This window comes from Laetiporus sulphureus (assembly GCF_001632365.1).
Source record: "Laetiporus sulphureus 93-53 unplaced genomic scaffold LAESUscaffold_9, whole genome shotgun sequence".
Lineage (NCBI taxonomy): Eukaryota > Fungi > Basidiomycota > Agaricomycetes > Polyporales > Laetiporaceae > Laetiporus > Laetiporus sulphureus.
Window position 1 is genome coordinate 177,656 of NW_024468518.1, and position 18,908 is coordinate 196,563.

Sequence of the window (18,908 nt, forward strand, 5' to 3'; positions counted from 1 at the left end):
AAAATGCCAGAAAGATAGTCATTAAATCTGTGATGGGTGAAGGCCTTCAACGGAGACCCATTCTGGTCGAGAAGACGAGCACTGCAGTGAGACTGCAGTGTTGGCTGATTCATACATGTCAAGGGGTAGGATGCAGGGCCATCTTCATGATCGTAATGTGCATGGCACTTCGGACATACTGCACGGACAGTGGTCTCACCATCCATCTGAAACTTGGATGTGATTGTGTTGACTGTAGAAGGCATTTGACCTAAGGTTTGTCAAGGTAACGGGACATCTGTATCATTCACTCATTGGCAAATCATCCAGAGTATGATGTTGAGGATCCCCAATGCTAAATCACTGCCACACCGACTGAGCCCGAGGATGACTTTGCAAATATATGTGAGCAAAAAGCAAACCTGCGTGAGCTCTGAATAGCGATCTATTGGGTGCTCAAAATGATGACCTGGAAATAATGATATCAGCAAATGCCAGATAGTATGTCAGACAGACAAGCTCACTTGTGTCAACTACCCTCAGTTCTGCCGGCAAGCCGACGACCTTGCTCCATCTTGTAACAACCTCTTGTAGCTGAGCCAACCGAGTTGATAGTTCCTGACGGATCACCAGCACGCGACCATCCTGATGGTCGAGAAACTTGAGGGACTGGCTTGCCGTTTAGAGAGATGTGTGGAGCTCATAGTATGGCTTCAACGTGGGTGAAAGTTTGGCTTTCTCCTCATAAACAGCAATATCACGACGAATGAGAGTGGCGGAGGGTAGTTGCTGCTGAACTGCAAACTCTGCAGCATTCCGATGTCTGGGTGGCAGATTTTTGGGATCTCTATCTGAAGCTGGCGAAGGTCCCTGAGGTTGAGGCACACACGAGGAAGGGTGGGCATGGGCAGCACTGCATGAAGATGAGGTAGGAAGGGAGCTTACAGAATGGAATGATGTCATCCTTTGGAAAGTGTCAAGAAGGGCATTCGCTAGGGAGGCATCTATAGTCTCTTCGAGAACAGGCTGCGTCGCTTGGAACTGGTTTCATGTCATCCACAGCTTACTGGGTTGTGCATCCATATGAGGGCCTTCATCAGCGATGGTCATCGTCATGATGCGATAAGCAAGGTCGTCAGTGGTATCAGCCGCTTCATTGGAAACATCATCAGTGGTGTTCACGTGAATGCGGACTGCATTGTCAAAGACAGCAGTTGTGTAAATAGCAGATGAGTACTGCTGTTGCCAACGAGAAAGCGCAGAAGGATGGGTGGGCATGAACAGGGCTACAGGTAGATGTCAAGCAATGATAGATGAGAGACTGCTCGCAACGGTTAACACTGTCAGGATGCGTTGCTAAATGAGGGTCATCAGGGCAGAGATAGAGGCCTCAGTGGGTCGCCGGGGCAGAGATAGATGCTAGAGACTGCTCGCAATGGTCAACACCGTTGGGATGCATTGCTGAATGAGGGTCGTCGGGGCAGAGATAGATGCTGGAGACTGCTCGCAATGGTCAACACCGTTGGGATGCATTGCTGAATGAGGGTCGTCGGGGCAGAGATAGATGCTGGAGACTGCTCCTGACGGTCAACACTGTCGAGATGCATTGCTATGAGGGTCTTTCGGAGAGAATCGTCTGGACAATGGGAGATGGATTTGGCATACCTAATTTGGAGACAATTGAGATTGGTGGGAGATCTAGATCTATATAGATGCTTCTTTCAGATTGACTTAAGTGCCAGGCCTCTTAGATTGACTCGAGCACCCATTGCAGAGACTCTTTCTCTAATTGCATCGGTGTTGACTGACACGATTGCCTGCTTTCACACCTCTCAGGCTTCGCTGGAGAGAACAGACGGCGACTGCAGTCCATCCAACAGAAATAAGTGCGAGCTCACATTGATGACTGAAGTAGACCAAAGTACAATACAATACAGTCAAAAACGCACACATGATGTCCGACATGGTGATACTAGCTAAAAGTCCAGCGCAGATACAGCACAGAAGCATGACTGAAAAGCACGAGAGCCTCCGCTCCTACATACTCGATGTGGGAGGGGCATTCGATGAGAGGGGCATTCCTCAACATGAGAGCCTCCACTCCTACATACCCGATGTGGGAGAGGCATCCGATGAGAGGGGCATCCCTCAGCACGAGAGCTTCTGCTCCTACATACTCAATGTGAGAGGGGCATCCCTCAGCATGAGAGCCTCCACTCCTACATACTCGATGTGGGAGGAGCATCCGGTGCTGTGTTCCCTCCATCAAAACTGTGCACGCATTCTTGCCTCGACATCGGCCATGCTGGGGAAGCAGCCTTGCTCGTGCCAGGCATGGCGACCTGCACTTGCAATTCATGAGAAGTTTCTGACCTTGAATCTGGAGCAAGATTAGAATTGGATTCCACCGTGGCCTTGCTCATCCCAGGCATGGTGACCTGCGCTTGCGATTTGAGAGAAGTTTCTGACCCTGAACTTGGTGGATCAGAAACAGAATCGGAATCATCTGCTCCCTCACGCATTTTGGTCTCAAGGTTGGCCAAGGTGAGGGAACGGTCTTCATGGTCGCTTCCAATTCTCCTCTCCTTCGACGTTGCCCAGAGGCCTTTTCACCAGCTCACCTTACAGGTTTATACTGGTCCCTTCTCATGGCAGCCTGCATGGACATCTTTTTGCCACCTCCCACATCCATGCTGGAACCTGCATGTGTCTGTGACTCTGGCAACAGGAAGTGCTTGCTGAACTCTTCAAGGTCGGCTGCCGACGGGAAGCACATGGGGAACTCTTCAGGACTGAAGGTGAGGGGAACATCGAGGGAAGGCTTTGGCGGCACCTCGTTCAGTGTCTGCATGGGTTCTTGGTGAGCAGTGTGCTCTCCCTCTGATTCAGACGTCTCGATGCTTGGCTTTGGTGGCACCTTGTCCAGTGTCTGCACAGGTTCTTGGTGAGCACTGTGCTTCACGTCTAGCTCAGATGTTTTAGCATTCACCTCTGACTGCACCTTTTTCAGTACCTGATCGAGCTCTTGACGGGCACTGCATTCTGCCTGCAGGTCCAATTGCACCTTTTCCAGTGCCTGTTTGAGCTCTTGACGGGCACTGCGCTCTGTCTGCAGTTTCGACTGCATCTCGTTCAGCGTCTGATTTAGTTCCTTCACCGTCATGCACATTTCATCGAGCTCCAAGACCCTGATTCTGAGCACTGATTGCGCTGATTCCAGCTCAGACTGCATATTAACCAGCATCTGCTCTAGTTCTCGATGAGCACTGCATTCTGTCTCCAGTGTCTGTGCTAGTGAGTGAGCATCGCGCTCCTCTTCCAGCTCGGACGTTTTCAGCTTCAACTGCATATTTCTGAACCTTTGCCTTAGTATCGTGTGAGCAGTGCACTTTTTTTCCAGCTCAGACATTCTGACCTGCAGCTCCAACTGCATGCTGTTCAGCATCTTCTTCAGCACCGTATGAGCACTGCACTCCCCTTCCAGCTTAGACGTTCTGGCCTGCAGCTCCAACCGCATGTTGTTCATCATCTGCTCTAGTACCCTGTGACTCTTGCGCTCTGCATCCACCCGATGCATCGTGGTCTGGAGGTTTTCATCTAGCGAGGCTATAGTGGCCATGGCCTTTAGCTCAGCCTGATTATTCCACAGCCACGACTTCATATTGTGCAGCTTCTGCCCGAGTTCCCGGTGAGTGTTACGCTCCACATCCAGCTGTGATGTCTTGGCTTCCAGCTCTGACCAGACGTTGTCCAGTGCCTGCCCAAGTTCCTGATGTGAACTGCTCTCTGCCTTCAGCATCTCCTCCAGAGTGGCATCCTTAACACGAATCTGCTCCTCCACTTCAGCTTTCGCACATTTTGCGGTTTTCTGGGCTTTTTTGGTGGCATAGAGTGTGGACATTTGGGTCTAATAAGTTGTCAGACAATGCAGCTTATCTATGAATGCATTGTTACTCACCAACGACGTGAGCAGAACCACGATGATATAGGGGAAAAAGCTAGATCGTCAATGTAGGATGAGGATTTGGTCATCCAGCACTTTCAATGAACGTAGCCTGCCACGTAGCTCCTCAATACACTTGCCCAGCATGTACAATGTGCACTGAGTAGTGCTGATGTCCTCAATGATGTAATGATGATAAGATAATGCCTCGCCGAGAGCCCCAGTAGAAAGCCATTGAATATTTAATTCTCGACGATTGTAGCCAAGCCAGGTCCAAGGAGATGACCAAAGCTTGTCATGAGCAGCGTGGATTTTGACCTGCTTGCGATGAGCGGTGCTGGTAAGTGTTGAAAACTGTGATATTACAAATTTGAGGCGGTCGTCGTTAAGGTCAACACCAATGGTGGAATCATCCAAATCACTGTCCAGCATAGTAATTGATCTAAAGAAGATGTCCATTATGGTTGCCTTGGTTTTAACAGAGGACCAAGGCCATCTGAACAGTGAGTGTGCATTCGCAGATTTGACTTTGGGGACCATCTGATCATTGCTGGTCAGAAACCTTGAGACAATTGTCAGTGCATTGAAAAGATCATCTATGATAAAGGCTTACCAGTCGGAAGCATCTTTTACGCTGGTGCACAGTCTGCCCAAAGACTGCTCAGTTATTCTCACGTCCTCGGGGAAGGTACCTATGCCCATTGTGGTTAAGACCACAAGGTCGCCTACATTTTTTGTTTTGATTCCAACAGGTGAGAACTGATGGCATGCAGTGTTGCAGATCGCAGATATGTTCGCCAATTGTTGAGATAGATAGGTTTGTTCTTCCAGGAGCTCGGAGTACTCAGACGGAAGACCTAACCATGATACAAGAAGTGCGCAAAGGAGTGCAATCAAGGGTAATATGGTGGAGGCCAGCATTGCATAGATTTTGGGATGCATCATAATGGCCTTGAGAATGTGTTGCAGCAGTCAACACGGATGCGATCATGATGAAGTGGAGACGGGTGAGCCAGAGGAGAGCGTGACGTGGCAAGGACGGGATGTGTTGGTGGCTGAATAAATTAGTCATCAGCTTAGTCATCAGCTTCTCCTTAGCTCTATGGCTCTACTTGCTCACTCAATGTTCAACTCTCACCCCTCTAATTGCGTTGGTGTTAACTGACATGATTGAGATCACTGCTCTCTCTTCCCTCTAATTGTGTCGGTGTTGATCGGTGCGATTGCAGTCACTCTTTTCTCGACTCTCGACTCTCTTGGCTCTCTTCTAGTTACTTTTCCGCTCGACTCTTGACTCTCTTGGCTCTTTTCTAGTCATTTTTCTGCTTGACTCTCTCCCCTCTAATCGCATCGGTATTGACCGACATGATTGAAGTCATTGCCTTCTTTCTGCTTTACGACTCTCTTCCCCCGACGCGATTGCAGTCACTGCCTTCTTCTACTTTTACGTGTCCACATTGACCAAGGTGAGGACAAATCGACAGACATGAATGGCCAATCGGCACACTCAGCACAGTCAGACTGCCCTCGTCCACTCAAGATGAGCGAGTTCCTACTGTTCACGTTACATATTTCAAAAGTCGTGTTGTGGACCGATGCGAGCGAGTTCCCGCTGCATATTGCCAAACTGAGCTATGATGTGCTACATTGTACAGAAACGTTCTTAGCAATCACAAGCCACTGTAAGACTGAGCGAGGTCACGGACCCATTGGTATCCTTTTCTCGAGACACGCAAAACGTGCTCCACATACTCATCGGTGCACTCATTGAGCCATTTCTCATCATAGAATTCGATAGGTAGGTCACAAACAGGCTCACGTCTTGTGAGCTTGATGACCATGGTGTCTCCTTGGGACCAAGCAATATGCCTCTTGTGACAATGTCATGGCATTGGCTTGGATCCTCTGTTGCTGTAGCCACTTGTGACGTCCATGCACGCATCGTCGATGATGTCCATCATGGCATCAAAATCGCACCTCCACAGAAGGATGGTAACTTGGTAGCAAGGTCGGTGTGTAACTTCCTCTGTGGCTGATTCATCTGAGCTCATGCCATTGTCCCCCAAGATTTTGAGAATTCTCAAAAGATTTGACCATTGCGACTTCATGAATCGATTCTCTGCAAAGCAGATCTTTGCATTGCAAACCTGCTTTCTCCTTTCTCAATGCTGTGTGGAAAATTTAGACTGGTGCATGTGCTCGAACGCAAACCATTACCTTGCATCTGCGTTCTCGCTTCCTCACCTGCTTGCAAACCCCCTCACGATGTTGGTATCACCGCTGATCAGCCTCGGTCCTTGACTCCTGCCTCGCCTGCCCCATGACATGATCCTGCATGACTAGAGGCCAGACATTGAGCCAGCCTGAGTGGATGCACTTGAACTTTTCCAGAAAGGCATTCTCCCAATATGCTACGGAAGCTGTTGCAACTAGCTGACCTCCCTTGGCTGTCAAGTGCCACAGCTCCTTCATCTGTCTCTCACACAGTATGCTGGCCAAGTGAGAACAGATTGTGTGATTCCATGAATTGTTGTACGGTGATTCAGTGGTGAAGTGGAGATCTTGTGTGTTAGGGCCCGAGCCAAAACCTTGCAAATAGGATTTAACTACATCTACTGGCATGGCAACGTGGCTGCTGATGAAGTCCTCATCTTCAGAAGCATCGAAATACTCTGCAAAAATCCACTGAACTTCACTCAAGTGGAAAGGACGATCACCCGAAGCCTTGAATCTTCGGCGGTCAGCTTCGACTTGATTTGCCTCAACCTTATTCCTAGCTCGTTGCCTCTCCGCTGTCTTACCCAGAGGTGGCAGCAGGATCGGTGCATTGATTGATATAGATGCCACCATTGACGAAGATGTGCATAGTGGCAGAGGATTGTGCACACTGCTTGGGTTTTTTGGTGGCAGCGGATATTGTTGAGGAGATGGTGATAGAGACTGCATGCAATCAGAGGCTTGCAAAAATGGTGTAGGTTGTCGCATCATTGATGGGAGTGGAAGCGGAGGTGGTACCTGTTGGGAGAGAGATAGTTTGAGGGCCTATATCTCATCAGTGTCTGTTCAATCATATGTCCTGGATGATTGTCTCACCTGCATATCAGCATTGATCTTTGCCTCTAGAGCCAGCATTTCACGCTCATGATCAGCCGCTAGGCGATCCCTCTCCCTGCAAGAATCTTCCTGAATGGTTTCGATTTTGGCAGTCAATTCCATAATGGCGTCGTCCTTCTCTCTCAAGTCCAGCTGAAGGCGGTGCACCTCCTGCAGGCTGTCATGGAGTTCTGTCCATATCTCCATGCCCTTATCAGCATGCACTGCAGCCATAGCTTGCAGATGACTGTTCTGTGCCACAATCTCATCCTGTTGAGCACAAAGCTGCTGCTCGTATGCGGCTGCTCATCGAGTCCATTCCGCTAGCTCACAGGTATTCTGTGTCTGCATCCTAGATGTGTCCAGCATCTCCTGCACTACTGCAAGAGTTGTAGTCAAGTCATTGCTGTGAGCCCACAGTTCACCTTGCAATGTAGCGATCTGTTGACGTGCCATTCTTGATGTGCTACTGTCAGAACGGCTTGCTTGGTGACGTAGGCGCCTCAGCATTGCTTGCTGATATAAACTCGGAGTCTCCACCTCCATGACACGAATCTTTGAGCTCTGCAAGGCCAATGACAATGACGCCTCACTCTCATCAGATGGAGACAGTCTGCGTGAGTTTCTGGGCATCTCAGATGGCGTGGATGTGGTGGAAGCCACTTGGAGACTGGATGGTGGGGCAGTGATTGAAGCGACTTGGAGACTGTGGGCCACAGACAAAGCAGCTCCATTTGTCTGGAATGTCTGGGATGGTAATGGACTTGGCAGCATAAGAGATTGCTTGACGGCCCGAGGCAATGTAGGCGGGGGTGAAATTGATCGGTGAAAAGGTTTGAACTGGAACCATGTCACGATTTGGGCAGTCTGAAGTGAGTTTAATGTTAACAGATGAAGTTCTGACACTGATGAAAGATGACGTGTACCAAAGAATCGACTTCCATTGACTGCTCATTCGATTCCTGGAATGTGCCTGGCATTCCACTCATCGACTCCGACTCCTGATGTAAAGTGCTATGGGCAGAGGAATGGCCCAAATCCATTGTATGGGAAGTGACGATTGCTGATGAAAACAGGGAGCATAGAGAGGAGGGAGATTGTGACGGTTAATGAGCTACGAAGACAGGACACGCTTTCGACGACCTGCACCAATGAATGAACATAGGTAGCACAGAGGAAAGTGCTCACGCATGTCAACACTCATGTGAGAGGAGTAGGTGAGTTTGGTAGGTGAGTTTGGTGGGTGTGTAGGCAGCCTTTTATAGATTGTCCAGTTAACAAAAAAAACTGTGAGCAGTGGACTAGTATTTATTGTCGAAGTATACACGAGATGATAATAGAGGCGTGAGCGACTGGTATCAATGGACTATTTTTTGTCGAAGTATAGGTGAAACAATGAACGGCAAGATAATAGAACTAAAACTGTGAGTGGCTGGTATCAATGGACTGGTTTTTTTGTCGAAGTATAGGCGAGACAATGAAACAACCTTTTATAAATGCGAGATAATAGATACAACACAACAAGCTTATAGTCTAACAAGCTGTATAGGCGAGATAATAGATGCGAGATAACAGAAGCTTGGTATGCGCCAATGACGTAGGACCAGCTTATAGTCTAAAAGCTTGTTATGTGTCGATGATGTAGGACTGCACCGGTTACCCGGTGATCTCAGTGCCGGACGTGATTTCGAACATAGAGCAAGCGCGCTCACGTGCTCACATGCCGTGCTCGTGTTGACTGACGCAAGGATGCGAGGGACTCCCCACATTGTTCCATTGCTCTATTATATCGTGTTGGTGTTGGTGTTGACCAATGTGACTGACTCTCCACTGCATTTTCATTACATCATGTTGGTGTTGACCAATGCAACGGACTCTCCACTGCATACTACGTCATTGAACGATGTCAGCTGGTTCTCGCTGCACATTTCCAAATCGACAATTCCAGTATTACGCTGACACCATGCTCGACTTCAAGTATAAGCTAGGCTCGCCGACATCTTCATTAGGATCAGACTCAGACTCAGCTGTTATCACCGGACCACACCGTGCAAGTGTGATGGTGACACCAAAGAAGAAAGTGATACCCGTAGCAGTCCACAGCACTCCTTCCAGACCATCCTCTGCAAATTCAGAGCTCAATTCAAAGGTGACCGTTGCGTCTATTAGGTATTTTGAATGCAGAATTGGGTGGATGGATGGATTTTGGTGACATAGAAAACGTCGCTGGATTCTTGTGGCGATTGCTGGATGAAGGACTTCATCTGAAGGAAAAAACAGTTCTTCGACAAGGTGTACCCAATTATCTGCACAAGCATTGTCCAAACGGATGGTTGACACTGGACGCAGACTTTAGGCAGGAGTTTCAGATGTATCCCATCTTTCTTGATATATTCCGCTCTATCAAGAAGGATTTCCAGGATATCATACCAGGGAAGATCAAGGGTACAGCAAAGAACGTGTACAATGTGAAGCAACGTCACTCCGTGTCAAAATTAGCTACCAGCCCAGATTTTGTGGTGCATGGCGACAGTTGCCATATTTGTTCTGAGCCTATGGGGCCCAAATATTGTCATGCGTGTAGCTTTGTTGACTTCAAGTTGGATCATGACACGAACAGGCAAAAGAACAGGTTACAGCTCGCTGCATATGTCCGCCAAGCTCTCATTGACCAACCGGATCGTCACTTCATATTGTCGTTCATCATAACTAATAAGTGACTTCAGATTTATGGATACGATAGAAGTGGCGGATGGTACTCTGACTTGGTCAATTTCCACACCCATCACCATCTCCTCATTCTCGTGATTCTCATTCTCCTATGGTCTGATGAAGTATTTAGAGATTCTGATATCATGTTCTATCCAACAGCACACATCCCTCCAAAGATCGAGGCCACAATTACATTGCGGGATTTCAATATTATTCCTCAGGTTGTGGAGGTTGTCGACCAGAAAGTGCAGACCACAAAAGATGACATCGTCATGAACGCGACGCGCTACACTCGTTGCCGTACAATTCAATCGTGTGAGACGACCTGCTGGTTCGAGATTGTCAGAGATAGTTGCTTTACGTGCATCTTGAAGGATTACTGGCATGCAGTTAATCGATCCTCAGAGGCACAGACATTGTCATGTGCCTTGGATCTCAATGGAGTAGGCCAATTGGTGGCGTTCAAGGAAGGAGAGAGGGTTTCTGACATACGGGGGAAGCAATTTCTTATCAAGCCCACTTTATTTTCGCTCGAGAAACATGACACTGATAGAAGTGTCGAAACCTCTTACGCCACTGACCGCATTCGATGCCAACTCCTACTTGAATGATACAATGGACCATTATCGTGCACGTCGGACCCTCGGACATTCCTCATAGCATTTCACGACTGCATCTGTGGTAAGTCATGTGATAAATGTAAGTGACCTTGTCACGTCTAACTATCAGATAGGGCACAGGAACTTGCTCTTGAAATGAAAAATTCTCCACCGTGATGTCAGCATCAACAATCTGATGTATTTTCCTACTAAGCGGCAGTACAATATGGAGAAAATCATTGATTTGGACCTGGCGGCCGACGTCGAGAAGCTGTGGAGTTTGGATAAGGATGGCGGAGCAACTGCAGGTGATTTGCAAATGGTGAGCATATTCCTTCATTTAAGCGATGCTCACTTACTTATGGCTTTGTGTATGTCAAGGGCACGTGCACATTCCAATCAGTGAAAGTACTGTTTACTACTGATGATAACATCTCTATTTTTGACCTGCATGATCATATGGATGATCTGGAGTCATTCTTCTATGTGTTTGCATATTATTGTGCCGTGCTGGAGAGGCCGACAAAGGATGTGCAGCCAGTTGCTATGTTACAGGTTGAAAAATTCAAGATTTGGGGTGATATCACCGAGCGCGCAGAACAGTGCACAGATTCGAAGGTGTCAGCATTGACCAATCCAAGCTGGCTGTCATTGTTCCAGGTGACACCTTACATGCATAATGCGTGGACATTGGTTTCGGAACCAATGCGAGACTTTCTGCATACTCGCGTCGCCTTAGTTCACAAAGCAGAAAATCAAAAGCAACCAATTCCATAGTTGGGAATAGATGAAAAGCTCGCACAAGCAGCTTGCGACTATGAAAGATTCATCCACATCTTGAACGAGGCAATTGATTGGCTTGGAGACCCTCAGGACCTCCAAAGCATTGTGGAATCTGTTGAACCCGTTCTTTGCCTTGAAGATGTCCCACCATCTGACGACGTCAGCTCCTCCATGACACACATTGACCCTATGATGCACGTCGACCCTACGATGCATGTCAGCCCTACGATGCACGTCAGCCCTATAACACATCTTCACCCACCACAACCAACATGATCCCTTGCTGCTGGAGTAAATGCTTCAGTAATTCATCGTATGAGGCAACTGCACAGCCCAGGAGTGCCGACGATGAGCTCTAGAGTTATGCAACCAGCCCCAACCCGAACAGTGACCAGAGCAATGACCCGAACAGCAACACCGTCAACCTGAACAGTGACAATGACCCAAACAATGACCCGGACGATCATTGAGACATTTCAGTCGATGTCACGAGTACCCCCGTGAGTTTCAGAGCATCATCAGGGCTGCCCCACCTGGAAGTAGCGAGTTCGGTAGGTGGGTGTGGGCAGGTGTGTCGATGCATTGTGATCAGCACACTATTAATATGTATGTATTCACGTGTATATATTTGCGTGTATAGTATAAAAACATTAGAAATGCGATATTTCGTGCCATTGTTATCATCACTGCTGCTCCTGCATGACCCATCAAGTCTCGAGTGCTAGCTGGTTATGTGACATTGTCAGAACCATGCAAGGAGAAACGGGTCAATACCCACTAGTGCTTTCTTAATATTTTTTGGATAATCCCGCCCTTGACGGACTGAGTGTTGACCAGCAATATGTGATGAGGTATACTTGACGCGGAGATGAATGAAATCACTAATCGGCCATCCGTCATGATATTTGGAGGCTATATTTGGGTATTCTGCAAGGATCTGGCCATAACATTGTAATGACAACTGTGGACAACATGATGGCATGGCACTCACCAGCTTCATCAATTCCTCGATCTTCCTGGCTGGCTGATTGGACATGCTATATCCATGGTCAAGATAATTGGCAACATAACTGTTGACCTTCACCTTCAGTGCCTTATATCACTTTGCGTGCCAACCGAGGATCACCTGAAGAGCATAGCCGCACTTCAGATAACCAACCTCACCTTCAGGTTTCGAGATGAGACCATCAGAGTTGGGTTCTGTGACAGTGACAGTATCGTGCATTCCAGCAGTGCCAGTCTCATCATCCATCCTCAGCATCATCCTCGTGATCACTGGTCTAGTATCCTGAATACGTAGGTGGGTGTTGGGATGGTCCTGGAGTGGTTTGCCGAGAGTGCATCACTCTGGGGTGAGGGGTTCCATGATGAGAGTGTGCGGGAGTCTTCTTGTGGGTAACGGTCCCCCAGCAACATTGTCGGCAATGTCAAGGTTCAGACAGTGGTTTGGTGATGTGAAACCACACCATGGCAGAGGGCGACAGTATGGGTGAGTGTGAGAATGGGTGATGTGGCAAATCGAGCACAGCTCTATATATATACGAGGAGACTGCCGTACACGTGAAAGTGTGAAAGCTCTGTGTGGATGGCTAGTTCTTTGGGGGAAAAAAGGGGTGCTGGAGGTCAGATCTTGTTCAGTCATTGATGCGAACATGTGAAGGAATCTTAGAATGAATATTAGAATGCACCAGCAGCTTTAAGCTCAGTCTGTTATTGTCGGCATTGGTCGCTGGGCGGTTATTGTCAGCATCGGTTGCACTGGACATTTATTGTCAGCGTGGAGTCGGTGGTCATTCTTGACTATCCCTGTATGTTATTGTCAGAGTGTCCTTTGATTATTGTCAGAGTGTCCTTTTGTCCGAGTGTCCTTTGTCCTTCGATTCTGTATTGCATAAAGGGGCCTATGAGTACCCCATCTCACCTTGCCCGTGCATCATTCTTCATTCTTCACTCAGCAGTGTCGACCACTGAGTAGTACTATCGCACTACTATTGTCATTACCTGTGTTGTGCTCAATGCAGAATCAGAACGTCATGACATCCACTCAATCCATTCGCTCCATTGCAGCCATTGCACTGGGCATTTAAGACCACAACCAATCCAGCTACCAGTGCAGGACTCGCATTGTAGACATTGGGCAGGTCGTGTATACCATATCCGTGTCTCCTGATGGTCAGATGCTGGCATATGGAGGTATGCTGTGAGACATGGCATTAGCGATGGTGTTGACGCAATCTCAGGGAGCATTGGACTGAAAATATGCATGTGCGAGACAACCGAACATGTTCTGGAGCCCAATTACAGCAAGAACGTCGACAAACAAGTGACAAACTCACAGTGGGCTGATGATGACACTGTGTTATTTGGCACCTCTTATGGATACATTCACATATTTATGAAAGATAAAGAGGTGACTGTCGCAATTTTCACCTATGCAAGTGCTAAAAATACTTTCATAGCTCGGGTTCTGGCATGAGATACGCGTGCGAGTCAACTGCGGAAGCGAAATTATTGCCCTTGCCACAACAATTCTGAAAGAAAGTCATCGCATTGCTGCCAGCACAACAGATGGCCAAGTCTGTTACTTTGACTGGGCCCATGGGTGAGCACTGCAGAAACACTTTCATGTCAACACATGGAGTATGATCCTGAGAGCATTGTCATTCCCAGATGAAGGGAACGTGTGGATGTTCAGTCTCCATGATGGCCATATGTGAGCCGCCAGCATCTGAGCTAGTTTTTACAAGCTCACAACAATGATAATAGGTGCTCCATCAGCATCTAAACAGGGAAGATCTCGTCGAAACCCAGACAGATGACCGATGTGATGTGAGTGATTATGACGGAATGTGCATCGATGTATACCACACACCTACACATGACCATTCACAGAGGCTATGCTACCATTGATGAAGACAAGGGTGTGGTGCTCGTCAATCACATGGATGGTTTTAGTTTGCACCAGATGAATTTTGGACTGGAGGTCGCAACCTACACAGCAGGTGAATCGCAAATGACCTTGCCTAAACCAGTCATTTTTGGCGAATCCTCACATGTAGTGATCGCCGGCAGTGATTACGGGAAGGTCTACGTCTTCGACAAAAAGGGTGGTGAACTGATAGATGTACTGGGGCATGCACCCAAGGGCTTGGTGCAGAGCATCACAGTGCAAAAGAACTCTTTGCACCTCAAATGAATCATACTAATGCCTACGTAGACACACTGGAATGGAAAAATCTCGAAGATCATTTGCGCTTCATCCTCGAATAATGCACCCTCAATATCTATATGGGAGAGGACCCTGCCGACACGACACACATGTTTGAGTGAGGAGACCACACATCCACTGCTTCGATAGTCCAGAAAAGTCTGCTTTGGACTGGGACCTGGAGATGCAGCTGGGAACATCAATGCGGGGACTACTGTCTCCTAAAATGTCTTCATAGTCCTCATACGTGCCATTTCTGAAGGTTTGATGGTAATGATATTTCTCATTGGGTTGCTGGCAATCTTCAAAGGAGAGGTGGGTCTGTGGTCATCTACATCATGTGAAGTTCTCAATCAAGCCTTCATAGATGACCGAAGGACTGGATATGACAGAGTGGTGGAGGATCCACATTCATCAATGGGTGATATGCTTCTTAGTACATCTCATGTAGCATGAGCTGAAGCATCGAGGACACCAAATATTGAATCACAGATATGAACAGAAAATGTGAACTCACCTATCAGTATCCATGATTTTACATGCCATGGAGGGTTTCCGCTCTAAGCAAAGTCATCGGACATAGCCATCTCTGCAGTCATAGCTATCTCAGCGGTCAACACCGTTGAGACATGGACATGATCATGAGATTCATCAGTCCTAGCGGTCAACACCACTAGGATGAGGAGTATGAGACGTGAAGAGTCCTAGCAGTCAACACCGCTAGGACAGAAAGAGAAGACGTGAAGAGGCATGGGAGAGTGTGGGAATGATCATGAGAAAGGAGGGACCTCAGCTGATTATGGAACTAGCATTGGCACCTAAGCTGATGACTAAGCTGGTGACTAATCTGGTCAGCCAACTCACATTCACGTGCTGACTCTTCGCGCACTGACTCACTCCTTTACTCCATTCCTCGTACCTCGAAAGCTCACACCGGTGTTGACCATTGTGAGTTCCTCACCCTCGAATCTCAAAGCTCGTATCAGTGTTGACCGTTGCAAGTTCCTCCCCCTTGCAAAGCTCCGGTGTTGGCAGCAGTCAATACGTACCCATTGCCCTCCTGCTCGCCAACCCAAATTTGTTTCCAATTGTTTCAATGTCTTCCGTAAGTGTCCAGAAAAAAGTCATCAGTTCATCTGATTTATTGTTTGTAATAGGTGACCCTCAGCATGTTCATTTACAATGGGTGAGCGTTCTCGTCACCCACGCGCACTGAGTTTCTCGCAGATGGTCCACCCTCTTCCATTATCCTCAATGATCGCTGGGATATCTGCAGATGGGCAAGGAATGATTGCCCAGAGCTTGCATTTTTCCTGAAGGTGTCACACTTCCCGGAGCCATTTTTCAAGATGCTGCCTTTGCTGCAACAAAAGGATATACCATTGGAGGAAAAGCAAAATGGAGAGACAACTTTGTACTGAGTTGCTACAGCGGAGAAGTGGCGCACCCTCGAGGAGCTGCTTGTGCTGGCGTGGAATGTGCTGAATGCCGCCGCTGCAGTGTTGGTCAGCTTGGAGGCTCCCACTTTCCGTGGACCCTCCTCCGAGCGCTATATGGAGTGGCTGCCGGATCAGACCATTGTTCACAAATGGGCTTTCTTCGCTTGCAAAAAGTTCATATACCACATCACAGTGATCTCCTTCTACATTGCCGTCATCTGGTGCAAGTCGCAGGATGCACACAAATGGTATTACATCCTTGTTGAGAATGGGCTGCAGGGCCACATTGCTGATCAGCTATCATCAAGTGTTCTGGCTGACTTCAGCTCAAATAATCCACGTGCGGGCATGTTCATCGATCCTTTCCATTGCAATTGGTATCAATGGATTCCTGCTCTCATCATTGCCAATGTCCCTGTCTTCATTGACTGGGGTCCTGTAGAGTCGATCAAACCAGACCCTGGCATATATGGCACGGGAGGTTTGTGGCCAACAGCATCTGCCATTAGCACGGCATGAGATGTGTCTCCTCGTCCTCTCTGGCGCAATCTTACAATAATGCAGTCACACTTCTTTGTCCCGTTGTCAATTTCTCGCACACATGATACTGCTATAGCAGGTTGAGCATCATCATCTTCCATCTGGGGTACATCCACCAGCCTTGATGCATCACCACTATCTTCCTCCAATGTCACGCACCATACGTCTATTGCAGACCGTGCATCTACAGGCAAAGACCTTCTTCCATCTATGAGCAAGGACTCTACGAGCAAAGGCCCTCTGCCACACCACCATTCTTCAACTAAGAAGCTGTACATGTGGAATGGCTCCTCCATTTATGAGGGGGAGAAATTGCCATCTCCTCCAAAATATATGGATGGTGAGACATCTGGTGCCTTTTTTGCACACTGCGCTGCCTACAGAGCACAGTATATTTTCGAGTTCGAGTCACCGCGTCAAAAACTGTCTCAACAGAACAGGGAGAACAATGCGAAACAGTATCAGATCAGCACAAAGGGACACAATGAGATCTTCAAGTGGCTCTTCGATTCAGAGAGCATGAAGTGGAAGCGAAATCATCTGCAGTGCAGAGAGTGCCTGAGCACATGGAAAATGTATAATTTGGCCTGCAAACGCTATGATTCTGTCACCCAGGAGTGGAATGTTGTGTATTTTCTTGAGTATAAACCCAAGCTCATAAGCATGACGGAGGCCTATAGCATGGTGGAGACTTCAGATGATGAGGACGACAATCTCGATTGGGATCATCAGCCCGACCAGATGTTCTTCAGTGATGATGACTTCAAGCTCAATCCTTTGCCGCTGAATGATCAGACGTATCATTACGAGGACAAGGACGAGGATGAGATCGAGGCAGCTCCTCATGAGGATGAGATCGAGGCAGCTCCTTATGAGGACGAAATCGAGGCAGCTCCTCATGAGGACGAGGTCGAGGTTGAGGCAGCTGCTCCTCATGAAGATGAGGACAAAGTACCTGGCACTCCTCAGGCTGGATCTGAAGATGGTGAGCTTCCGAGCGATATGCAATATCTCGCTGATGACGAGCAAAAGATATCCGACGTGATCGATTTCTGTCGACAACGCCTGCAGAGCCATTGGTTACTTCCTGTCTGAGCACGGTTCTGACATTGTAACCAGTGACAAGGTGGATGAAAACTCCTTCACTGCCTGGGTCTCTCAGATGATCGTCTAGCTGAAAGGTCTTCCTGCTGACTGGTGGCTGCTTCATCTAACCTCACACCATCTTCTTCGCACACAGCTGGATAAGTCAGAATTGTGCATCATCTCCCTTCACAGACCTGACACCCGATGCAACATCAGAGAATTGTGGGGCATAGATGAGCGACAATTCCCGAGATGCAAGCGAATGTGGATCATTGCTGTTGAAAACCCATCTACAGCTCTCGCTACTGCCCTCACTGTCCAGAACGTCGAGGATGCTGCACGGTTCATGGTGGCATCAGATTAGATTATTTGACAATTGATTGTCAGGGTATTCCTGAAACACAATCAACAGGCACGACCTTCCACACCCTTGCCTACTCTCCGGAGATCACTCAAAGATTCAGACAATGACAAGTAATGCACGATCCTCGTCCACGAATTTGACTCATCATGCGTTACGCCAATTACCAGTTCACATCACTGGACTATCAAGCGTACGAGGCTGCCCGCGACTTTCTGTTGCTGAGCCAATCACGGGTCACTCGTGCTGCACTGCTGCAGGGAGGAATAGTGTGGTGCTTGGCCCTTGAAACGCTTCAGCCCGGTGTGATACTCGGCGGTCCAGATGACTTCACACTTATGCGGGGTATCAGGTTTCAGTTTGTCGACAGCATTGGCAACGTCTACGTTGATGATGATCTCTCAAGTGACAAGGTCAGTGTTATTGTTGGAACGTATATCCGCTCATCTCGTGATCCATTTTCGCCATATCTCACGAATGCTTCCTTTCTGATGTGGTGGCCTGAGCTGGCAGTATTTGAGAGCAGGTTTCTCAACTTTGGGTGGTGGAGTCCAATCACTGAGAGCTGGTTTCATGACCTTCGTGACGGCTACTGCAAGGGCAATCATTCGCCATGCATTAATACAGAATGGTGAAGCTCGCTTAGGAATTGAGACAAACGGGCTCATATATTCACGACAAGCAGCTCATCTGCTGCGTGGTCCTTCCTGCAGTCATATTGCAAGCATGAATGATTGCTGTTGCCATCATGACATTGTTCAGTAGTCATGTACTGTATGTGGATTAGAATCAGACTTCTTTGCGTGCAATGTAACATTTCATTTTTGTCTATGCATAGGAGTAATAATCTCTCCAGCATCATGGTTATCGACAATCCTGTGCCCGCAATGGCTACGAAGATCGGCCGTGCCTTAGCCATCTTTGAGTTGAACGATGGGATGATCGCGTGCTCAACGACCGATCAGCATCCCACTGAGCGACCGATGACTGGCTTTTGAGTGGCCACAAATCAGCCGATGAGCGGAAAATTGAACAACATTTGAGCTTCAGTTCCAGCAAACATGAGAGTGAACATCACTGCAGTTCCCATAGTTTTTCTCTTAGTGGACAGTTCGAACCTTAACCCAAGACAACAATTAAGATTTTATCATTGATTTTACCGAGG

General features: G+C 47.9%; 5 protein-coding genes across 5 annotated transcripts; 2 read left to right on the forward strand and 3 right to left on the reverse strand.

Moving 5' to 3' along the window:
* Window positions 1–2,596: 2,596 nt before the first annotated feature.
* LAESUDRAFT_757072 (uncharacterized protein) lies at window positions 2,597–3,880 on the reverse strand (the record flags this gene model as incomplete). Its single annotated transcript, XM_040912257.1, has 1 exon — window positions 2,597–3,880. One exon carries the CDS (start codon window positions 3,878–3,880, stop codon window positions 2,597–2,599), a length of 1,284 nt encoding a protein of 427 aa, XP_040766630.1.
* Window positions 3,881–6,196: 2,316 nt separating this feature from the next.
* LAESUDRAFT_757073 (uncharacterized protein) lies at window positions 6,197–7,249 on the reverse strand (the record flags this gene model as incomplete). The annotated part of the gene is made up of 2 exons (XM_040912258.1): window positions 6,197–6,964; window positions 7,016–7,249. 2 exons carry the CDS (start codon window positions 7,247–7,249, stop codon window positions 6,197–6,199), a joined length of 1,002 nt encoding a protein of 333 aa, XP_040766631.1.
* Window positions 7,250–8,918: 1,669 nt separating this feature from the next.
* On the forward strand, window positions 8,919–11,385 carry LAESUDRAFT_712511 (uncharacterized protein; the record flags this gene model as incomplete). Its single annotated transcript, XM_040906907.1, has 7 exons — window positions 8,919–9,069; window positions 9,185–9,534; window positions 9,742–10,206; window positions 10,388–10,408; window positions 10,541–10,648; window positions 10,708–10,986; window positions 11,104–11,385. The coding sequence occupies 7 exons, from the start codon at window positions 8,919–8,921 to the stop codon at window positions 11,383–11,385; spliced, it is 1,656 nt and encodes a 551-aa protein (XP_040766632.1).
* Window positions 11,386–11,851: 466 nt separating this feature from the next.
* LAESUDRAFT_648102 (uncharacterized protein) lies at window positions 11,852–12,208 on the reverse strand (the record flags this gene model as incomplete). Its single annotated transcript, XM_040904086.1, has 2 exons — window positions 11,852–12,046; window positions 12,101–12,208. Coding segments are annotated over 2 exons (303 nt in total), but the record flags the coding sequence as incomplete, so codon positions are not given.
* Window positions 12,209–16,506: 4,298 nt separating this feature from the next.
* On the forward strand, window positions 16,507–17,391 carry LAESUDRAFT_757074 (uncharacterized protein; the record flags this gene model as incomplete). Its single annotated transcript, XM_040912259.1, has 1 exon — window positions 16,507–17,391. One exon carries the CDS (start codon window positions 16,507–16,509, stop codon window positions 17,389–17,391), a length of 885 nt encoding a protein of 294 aa, XP_040766634.1.
* Window positions 17,392–18,908: the final 1,517 nt, after the last annotated feature.